The sequence below is a fragment of the Entamoeba dispar genome, genomic scaffold (assembly GCF_000209125.1).
Source record: "Entamoeba dispar SAW760 scf_1105229461101 genomic scaffold, whole genome shotgun sequence".
NCBI classification, from domain to species: Eukaryota; Evosea; order Mastigamoebida; family Endamoebidae; genus Entamoeba; species Entamoeba dispar.
Window position 1 is genome coordinate 3983 of NW_001854524.1, and position 9939 is coordinate 13921.

The following is a 9939-nucleotide window of genomic DNA, read 5'->3' on the forward strand; positions in this document are numbered from 1 at the left end:
TATCATGAGTAATTGGATTTATTGATAAATGTAATAATAATTCTAATGACGTTTGTTCAATTATTTCTGGATGATTAAGTAAATTTAATAATTTATCTGAGGGTGTTGATAATAATAAATGATAATTTTTACATTTAATATTCATTTTCATTAATAAAGATAATATTGTACATTGTAATTTTGTTGATGTTGAACAAAATAATAAATCTTTAAGAATAATTTGTGAATTTTCCGGAAATACTGAAGGATTAAAATAATGTAATAATTTAGTAATTTGTTTTTTAAATTGAAATGTTGTTTTAGGAATTATAATTAATTGAAATAACATTGTTGAAGCATTTGGTATTTGTAAAAGAAGATGAGAACATAAGTTAATAAAATTATGATAAAATAAACTTTTAGTTAAATGTTTAGTTATAGCAGTATTAACAATATAAAAAATATAGTCTGCTATCACTTGCAGTTGTTGACTATTTGAAAATCCTTGAAAGAAAGAAATAATATCATTTTGAATATAAATATAGTCTTTATTTTCTTTTTGTAAAAGAATAAGTTGTTGTTGAATAAAGTGATGAAGGTCCATTAACCAAAGGAGATAATAACTTTTTTAAAACTATTGAATGACTTTCTTTGAGTAAATTACATTTTATTTTTAATATTTTTTAGATAAAAAAAATAAAAAAAAAGGGTTAAAAACTAAAAAATTAATAAAACATGTTTCCATATTGGACAAGTATTATTGGTTTGTTTCTCTTCTTATTTTATTCTTTTTTTAAAAAGAACTAGAAAGAAAAAAACAAGTAATAATAATAATAAAATAGTATTAACAATATTAACTACATTATTTGAATTATATAAACATTATAGACAACATAAATTATATTACATAAAAGAAATACCAAAAGACGTTAAAGATGTGTATGGAGATAGTATTGATCAAAATGAATTTGAAAAGTCACAAAATTATCATTTAGAATTAAGTAAAGTATCATTCATTAGATTAACAATTTCATTTATAATAAATATGTATGTATTATGTTCACCAATTTTAAGAAATATTTGGGAATTTTCAACAACACAACATCAATTTTTAACGAGTTTATTATTTATAATAATCTTTGATTTTATTTCTACAGTAATTTCAATTCCATTTAAATTATATATTACGTTTGTAATACGTGAAAAATATGGAATGAATAATATGTCAATTATTGTATTTATTAAAGATTTTATTAAATCTTTTATTTTAGAAACAATATTAAATTTAGTAATAACAACATTACTTTATTTTGTCTCTGAAACACAAAATTTAGCATTATATTTATGGATCGGAGTAATGACTTTAAATATTATTATTTCTTTAATATTCGTTCCTTTTATAATTCCATTGTTTTATAAAAAAACTCCATTACAAGAAGACCAATTTAAAAATGAAATTGAAACAAAATTAAAAGAAGTAAATTTCCCATTAAAATCAGTTTCTGTAATTGATGCTTCTTCAAAAGCAAAAGAAGGAAATGCATTCTTTTCAGGATTATTTGGAAAGAGAGATCTTGTATTATTTGATACTTTAATGACAACATGTTCTTCAGATGAATTGGTTGATATTGTATTACATGAAGTAGGACATTGTAAACATTACCATATTTTTAAATTATTAGGAATTCAATCAATTCAATTCTTTGTTATTTTTAAATTTATTGAATTCTTCTTATTAGATGAAGCACTTTATACTCAATTTGGATTTGACCAAAAAGTTGTTGTTGTAGGATTTATTTTATTACAAAGTTTACTTGAACCTTTTATGGAAATTGTTTCTTTAGGAATCAACTTTATTTCTAGAAACTTTGAATATCAAGCAGATGCATATGCTACTAAACACGGTAACCATCAATTGGCAAGTGCTTTAATTAAATTACAAAAGAATAACTTATCAGCTTATGTTATAGATCCATTTGTTTCTACAATTGAAAATTCACATCCAAATCTGGTAGAACGAATACAAGCAATTAATAAAATCATAAAAGAAATGAGAAATGACTAAAAATTAAATCAGTTTTCTTTTACTCTTTGTTTTTGTTTTAAATGAACTTTAAATTATTAAATGCTAAAAAAATATTCTGGTATCTCTTTTAATCAAGAACTTAATTGTTCTGTGTATTTAGGAAGAAAATATCTTCTTATTTTTAAAGACAATACTAATCCTCTCACAGACATCCCGTTTAAAGCAATAGAAATTGAGAAAATTAAAAAAAAAGAAAGCTTTGAAAAGAGTTTGTTGAATTTTGTTATTTGTTAGTTAATTGTCTAAAATTTATTAAACAGAAGACAAGCCTATTTCTGGACTAAGGCTTAGCATGAAAAGTTCTTATCCATTCTTCTCTGAAAAATTTATTTTATCAGGAAATCAAAATCAAATTGATAATCTTCAAAGTCAAATAGATTCTCTTATTCAAGGAGAAACAAAAATATTTTCATCATCTCAACTAAAATTACCTTAATCTTTTTATTCTTTTTTAACTTTTTTATTTTCTTCTTTATTTCTAGTTTTATTCTTTTAAAGAATACTTACTTTTTATTAAATGCTATTCAATTATCATTCTTAAATTTCTGTTATAAAATTGATTATCTACATTTTATCTTTTGGAAATATGTACATCTTTTAACTTTTTTAAAATACCATTGTCTTATTCCATTATCAATTCTTTTTCTTTATTTCTTTTAATTTATTCTTTATATTTAAATAATCAATTAAATATACATTTACAGGAATATTACAATTTAAACAATCACTTTTATTGTCATCAATGTAATAAGTTTTTTTAAAGTCTTTCTGGGAGTTAAATCATTCCCAACCAAATTTAAAAAAAGAATTATCTTTAAAGTAATTTAATAGAGATAAACTTGTGATAAAATAAAGTGAATGAATATTATTACATTTATTTAAAACTAATAAAGAAGCCAATTGAGAAGAAACAAAAAAGGACAACCAATAGACATATCCACAATTAGATGTTATGATTATTGAGAAGTGATTATTTCAGTGATTCTAATATATTATACTTTTATCATGGAGTTCATTTCAAAAATGTGAGAATTATATTATTCCTATTCTAATGTGCTATCAGAGTTGAACATGTAGAACATTAAGTCTTTTATGTTTTTAATAATGATTGTTCTAGTACTTTGGGGAAGTCGATTATGTAGTTTTGTTGATTTTAATCTTCTTACTGTTTCTTTATGTATTAATTTATTGATAATAATACAGGTATTATTTCTACATATTTTATTTCTATCTTGTATTAATTTCTCTTGTAATTCTTTGTATTTATTTATTTTGTAAATACAGTTTAATTCTTTATTTCTATCTTGACATATATCAACATCATTAATATATCATTTTTTATCTTTGATGTTTTGGTAATATATGTCCAGTATTCTAACATTGATCTAAATGAACATTAACAAATAAATTACTATTGGAAGTTATGACTATTTCATCAATATTAATACATTTGTGAGGTGTATTAAAATTTATTTCATCAAATTCAATAAAATGAGTAATTAATATATGTTTATATAATTGATTACACATACAATCATGTTTTGATATTTGGTTTTTCTTCATTATATCATAATAATTTATGACCAATAGATGCAATATGTTATGACAATGTTTACAATATTTCAATATATCAATATGAAGTATTTTAGATTTAATACTTCCTGTCATAGTTACTCCTTCTTACATCTTTACTACTTGAATAAAATATATTTATTTTTATACTTAATAACCTCCATGTTACGACTGTTAATTTCTTATTATTAAATATGCCATTTGCACTTCTTATATATTCATCAAATTTCTTTTCTTCCATTTGAATATCTTTTAATTTATTTGTTACTCATTCAAATTTTCTTTAATTGTATTATACTTATTAGGTTATAAAATTAATCTTCTTACAAAATGCTCTCTTCATTCTTTTAATTATTCAACTTGAATTCTCTTTTATTATTTCAATCATTTCTTTTATTTCATGTTTGTTGTTATTCTTTATTTTGATAATGTTTATATCTTCGTTGTGTTTTATTATGATAATTATTTGTATTATTATATTGTTGTTTCTATTCGAACTATTATTAAAGTGCTTATGATGATGGAAATGATTCATGCCATTATTATTGTAATTGTTATGATAATGCCTATGGTGATAGTTATTATTATGATAATATTTATTGTGATAATTGTTGTGTTTCTGTCCATACAGATAATATTTATTTTCACACACTCTTCCATTATTTATGCTCTTGGATGATATGGATTTCTCCTTCTTTTATTAGTGATTTTTTTTGGATTTTCTGTGCGTGTCTTAATCTATTCTTTTTAAAGTGAATTGAGAAGTATAAATATTTATTAATTTAAAACAACGATTCCTTTTTTTCTTAAGAGAAGAGAGAAAAAAAATAGAGTCGAACTAAAAAAGAACTAGAATCAAGAAGTTTTAATTTCTTTTGTTTTGGAATTGATATAATAAAAAAATACAGAAAACAAAGTTTTCAAGAGAACTAAAAGAAACTTAAAAAGAGATATTTGAATGACTGAGGAAAATAAGACCAAAAGTTTTGAATTTTTCATTGGAAAACAAAAAACATTAATTGTAAACTTTCAGTTAACAAAAAAAGAAGGATCTCTTTTAGATTCATTACTTATTAAAGCTTCATTAATTGATAAAAATGAACCTGAAAATCAAAATGGAAATATTTATACTACAACAATGAAAGTTTTTAGTCATAAAGATGGATTAGAAACGTTAACTCATATTATTAATGTTAATGAAGTTAATGATGGTTATCAAATACAATTTGATTATGGTGGGTTAGTTATGGATACCGTAGTTAGAAAACCATTTGTTGCTGGTACAAAAACAATTACTGAAATAAAACCAACAAACATTAATGATGAAAAATTTAATTTATTAGAACAAAAAGTAATCGAATTATCTACAACTTGTAAACAATTAGAATCTCTCAAAGAAGACCATAAAATTCTTATAGAAAAAATGTCTTCAATTGAAGAAAAATCAGAAAAAACTCGTCTTATTTTAAAGGGAAATGAAGAATTATTAGGAATTGATGCTATTCAATTAGCTTTTACTAGATTTATGTCTACTGGAAATGTTATGCTTCCAATTATTCCTCGTGTTGTTACAGTTAGTCCAAAATATTTAGAAATATCAACTTCTATACTTACTGAACATGGAGAATTTGCAGCTATTGTTTTAATAAAAAATGATGACGAAAATGATATTTCTTTGAAATTATTAACAGAAGATGGAATTTATATTATATGGTTCTCTAATATACAATTTAATGAAATAATTAGTATTTGCACTAAATTACAATTTAAACAAGAAAATAATAATGTTTCTGTTGGTGTCCCTTTAGAACATGAAACAAAGTGGTTTATAATGGCAAAAACTTCATTTGGATTAGAGGTTATGAATTGTGTTATTAGAACTTATCAATTCATTGGAGCATTAATTGCTACAGAAATCCCAGTAAGTGCATACATATGCTCAGACATTACTTTATGTGAAAAAAAAATGCCATTACCACCTATAGAATCAAATGAATCTTCTTCAGAACAAGAATCTGAAGAAATAGATTGGGAGACAAGAGTTAAAGAAATTCGAGATGAAGTAAAAGAAGAATTAATGAAAACATTATCAGAACAAATAAGAAAAGATATAATTGAAGAAATGAATAAAAGAATTACAAAAGGAGATGACTATAAATTATCAATTGATGATGACGTTTTTCAATCAGAAAATAATTCAACAAATAAATTGAATGATCAAACTGAAATTATTACTCCAATAGTTCGAAGAACTAGAAGATCAAATTATAGTCCTCAAAGTACACCTTCTCCTAACTCTGATGATACTCCAACACCTGTATCTTCTGCTCGTATTCGTGGTAGAAGAGAAGCATTTTATCATGCACAACAACCTGTATTTGATGCAGAAGGGCAATGTATTGCTATTGGATCAACAACACAACTACCAGCTTGTAGTTTCACATGTAAAATTACTCAAAATGGAGTTATTAAAATAGGAGAAAGTATTCTTCCTGATGAGGCTATTGTTCCATTAAATGAAGTTGAAGTTGGAATTGCACAGACAATAGGTAAAAAACCTACAATGGAAGATACTTGTTGTGTTTATGAAACAAATATTCCATTTATGGAAGTTATTGGTATGTTTGATGGTCATCATGGACAAGACGCAGCTATTGAATTATCAAAACAAATGGGAATTGTTTTAAAAAAGGCATTAAGAGAGAAAAAGAAAAATGTTTGTGAAGCGTTATTATCTACATTTGAAAATTTGCATCAAATTGTTATTGAAAAAACAGAAAGTGGATCAACTGGTACAGTTGTTGCAATTGAACAAAACACAGCTTATGTAGCTCATGTTGGTGATTCACCTGTGTTTTTAATTAAAAGAAATTCAGAAAAGAAAATTGAAAAAGTTACTATTAATCATCATCCTGATATACCAGAAGAACGAGAACGTATTGAAAAGAATGGAGGTCATTGTTATAAAGTTGGTAATACTTGGAGAGTAGAAGGTGTTATTGCTTTATCTCGTTCATTAGGTGATAGAGCACTTCATCCATCACTTTCTGCTATCCCAGATGTTAATTCTTTTGATTTGACTGATGTAACTGAAATAGTAATAACATCTGATGGTGTTACTGATGTATTAAATGAAGACGATATTGCAAATCTTGTTTTTAAAAGTGTTAATGTTGACACTGCTGCTAATAGTATTCGTGATACTGCCTTTAAAAAACAAAGTCTTGATAATATCACTGCTATTGTAGTAAAAATACCTCATTAAACAAATTTCTTATACTATTGTTTTTTTTCTTTTTTATTTAAGAATTGAAAAAATCTTTTACAATAAATAGTTCAAATACCATAATTAATCTAAATCATAATTTTATTCTCATAGATACTTATGAAAATCATTAAATATGAGATGTAAGAATGATGAAGTTTTTATTAAACTATGATATACTATGATTACTTGATCCTCTGACTTACATTTAGTTTTATTATTTTTATAATAAATTAAAAAATAACAATAATAAAGAAATTTTCAATCATAATAATATTTCTAATTCATAACGACGATTCATATTATAATCATCATCTTCAAGTACTGGATAAGCAGCAACTAAACCATCTTGATTCCCAATATACATATTATTATATACTCTCCAATATGGTTCTCTTACATGACGAGCTGGATGAAATAGTCCTTGTAAAACATATTGCATTAATACAAGAACTCCTAATGATACTCTAATACCTTCAAGAGCTTCCAATGTTGCATTAATTACATGAGGAGAAGTTTCAAAAATATTAGGCCAAACATAATTTAACATATGGATCAAAGCATCTTCACAACCTAATCCATAAATACCTAATGAAATAAATTTTACAACAGTACATGCAGTTTGTCTATGAACAGCATCTTTCTCTGCAAGAGCATCACATAATAAAGGAATTACAGGATAAATATAATCTTTACTTTTTTCTCCAATATATTCAAATAGAAAAGCAAATGCTTTTAATACTCCAGTTTTAATATTAATATCAGGCATACGATATTCATTCATTAATGATGGAATAACAGTAAATGGTGCACATGAGTCTGCAACAACTGCAATTGCAATAGTAGTACATACTCTTAATTGACGATCCAATACTTTTAAATTATTAAGTAACATAATTAATACTTCTTGAGGACCAATTGCCTTTGCAATATCTCCAAAAGTATCAACTGTTGCACGTCTAATTGATTTTTTATGAGCCTTAAATGCATCAAGTAATTCATGACAAATTCTCATCCATTCTTTTAAATGAACCATTTCAGCACCTGTATCAGCTGATTTCTTTGCAATAATTCCAATTAATCCAATACATGCTTCTTCAATTCTTTCATTAGTATTTCTTAATATTGGAGTTAAACGAGGTACAAGATCACTAATAGATGGTCTTATTTCTTCTAAATTACATAATGAAATTATTTCTTTAAGAGTGATCATAGTAGAAGCCAATACTTCAGTATTTGATTCTCCTAATAATTCATATAAAATTTCACAAAGATCAATTAATGTTGGTTTTTGATTACATTTAATATATAACCTACAAATGTTACCTAAAATTTCAACTGCACACTGTCGAATTTTAGGTGATTTATTATGAAATCTCCATTTAATATTTTCTGAAAATGCTTCAAGATAAGGTACTACTCTTTCACTAAAACAATTCATTATAAATGAAATACTTTGTAATGCCTGAGCATTTTCATCACCAGAAGTTTGTTCAATAAAAGCAAATGTTAATCCATCAAATATTCTTTTTTCTAAATCTTCATCAATTTCATATATTCCAAATTGTTGAATTACTTTTTCCATTGCTTTTAATGTCATTTTTCTAAATGGTTCATTTTCATCTTTTAGAAAAACAACAATTTTTTCTAAAATATATTTTTCTCCCATTTTTTGTGATAATAATAATGCTGTTTCAATAACTTCTTTACATAACTTTTTATCAACGGAATTTCTTCTATGCCAAAATGATTCAAAAAACCTTTCTGCAATATTATTTTTTGATGTTTCTTTTCCAATAATTGGAACACTTAGACATTGCCTTATTACTTTTAAAACAATTTTCTTCATTTCTTCATCTGATGTTTTAAATTCTCTTACAACAACTCTAATAATTTCCCATCCATATTTTGCTGCAATTTCTTCATCAACAACTGATATAACTTGTCCTGATGCTTTAATGTATGAAGCAAGTAATCTTCCTCTCATTCTTTTGCACCCTTCAATAATTGGTTCTAGTGTTTGTTCTAAAACATCTCCACCATAAGGGTATGATGCTTCTGCAAGTGCTGCAATAGCAAGTGCTGCAAATTTAGTTATAGTAGCTTCTGTATCATTAAGTCGAGGAAAAACAATAGCAACAAGTGCAGAAAGATGAGGAAGAACAGAACATCCCATTAACATTGCAATTTGTTGAATACATTTTAGTCCTGTATGACGTGCATACCAACTTTTCTTTGAACCACAAACAGCTTTTAAAAATGGAAGTAATGATGGTATTCCAATTGCAGCAGCAACAACAGAAAATGCACGGGCTGTTGTGTTTCTAATTGACTCTTCAGGTGAATCGATATCTGGCCTCATAGCTGCAATCATTGTTTGAAGACCAGCAGCTTTAGCTAAATTTGAAATAATTTCTCTTCCTTCTACACGAGCAATAAAATCTGCATCATCAAGTAAAGGTGTTATAACAACTAATAACTTTGCGGTAAATGGACGAACTAAATTATCTAATTTAAAAATAATACGATTAACTACTTTTACTAAAATATGACGTTCTTGTTGTTCTAAAGTTATTGACATAAGTAATGGTAAAATTTGTTCAAATAATACTTCTGCACCAAATTCTTTTGTTCTTTCAGTAAGTTGACGTAGTGCTTGTTTTCTCATTGCAGGTGTTCCATTTTTAATTCTTAATAATAATCTTTTTAGTTGAATTTTTTTTCGTTCTTCACTTGACAACTCTGATTCGTCTCGTTGTATCAAGGCTTCTTCAAAAAAAGCACGTTCTCCAGGTTTTACATCTGGTAATGACTCAATTTTATTTTGTGGACCAATATCATTTGCAATTAAAGCAGGTGTTGCATCAGGTTTTTCATTTGTATCAATCAATGTTGAAACTACAGTAGGTTTTTCATCCCAACGTGACCTTCTTGGTCTTGGGGAATAATCAGATGAATATGACTCTGATCTTCTTCTATGATGACTTTCAGATTCACTACTGTTTGACATAAATGAAATGAAGAATCAAGTTTTTCC

At 25.4% G+C, this 9939-nt stretch overlaps 5 protein-coding genes across 5 annotated transcripts in view, besides 10 other annotated features; 3 read left to right on the plus strand and 2 right to left on the minus strand.

The window, feature by feature from the left end:
* EDI_076940 (uncharacterized protein) overlaps positions 1-583 on the minus strand; it is a gene marked incomplete at both ends in the record, with an annotated part of 702 nt that extends 119 nt beyond the window's left edge. The window contains one exon of the mRNA XM_001733358.1: positions 1-583. This exon is cut by the window's left edge and continues 119 nt beyond it. Coding sequence (XP_001733410.1) covers positions 1-583 — 583 coding nt within the window.
* Positions 109-167: a sequence feature (AT_rich).
* Positions 584-635: 52 nt separating the features above from the next.
* Positions 636-713: a sequence feature (AT_rich).
* Position 714: 1 nt separating this feature from the next.
* Positions 715-2044, plus strand: EDI_077050 (caax prenyl protease ste24, putative; the record flags this gene model as incomplete). Its single annotated transcript, XM_001738081.1, has 2 exons — positions 715-742; positions 822-2044. The coding sequence occupies 2 exons, from the start codon at positions 715-717 to the stop codon at positions 2042-2044; spliced, it is 1251 nt and encodes a 416-aa protein (XP_001738133.1).
* Positions 800-836: a microsatellite.
* Positions 1207-1267: a sequence feature (AT_rich).
* A 60-nt stretch (positions 2045-2104) lies between the features above and the next one.
* On the plus strand, positions 2105-2501 carry EDI_077060 (uncharacterized protein; the record flags this gene model as incomplete). Its single annotated transcript, XM_001738082.1, has 2 exons — positions 2105-2273; positions 2329-2501. 2 exons carry the CDS (start codon positions 2105-2107, stop codon positions 2499-2501), a joined length of 342 nt encoding a protein of 113 aa, XP_001738134.1.
* A 2-nt stretch (positions 2502-2503) lies between these two features.
* Positions 2504-2557: a microsatellite.
* A 154-nt stretch (positions 2558-2711) lies between these two features.
* Positions 2712-2760: a sequence feature (AT_rich).
* Positions 2761-2978: 218 nt separating this feature from the next.
* Positions 2979-4057: a repeat region.
* Positions 3979-4371: a repeat region.
* Positions 4372-4402: 31 nt separating this feature from the next.
* Positions 4403-4425: a sequence feature (AT_rich).
* A 170-nt stretch (positions 4426-4595) lies between these two features.
* EDI_077070 (protein phosphatase 2C, putative) lies at positions 4596-6902 on the plus strand (the record flags this gene model as incomplete). The annotated part of the gene is made up of 1 exon (XM_001738083.1): positions 4596-6902. The coding sequence occupies one exon, from the start codon at positions 4596-4598 to the stop codon at positions 6900-6902; it is 2307 nt and encodes a 768-aa protein (XP_001738135.1).
* A 212-nt stretch (positions 6903-7114) lies between these two features.
* Positions 7115-7181: a sequence feature (AT_rich).
* Positions 7168-9912, minus strand: EDI_077080 (splicing factor 3B subunit, putative; the record flags this gene model as incomplete). Its single annotated transcript, XM_001738084.1, has 1 exon — positions 7168-9912. The coding sequence occupies one exon, from the start codon at positions 9910-9912 to the stop codon at positions 7168-7170; it is 2745 nt and encodes a 914-aa protein (XP_001738136.1).
* Positions 9913-9939: the final 27 nt, after the last annotated feature.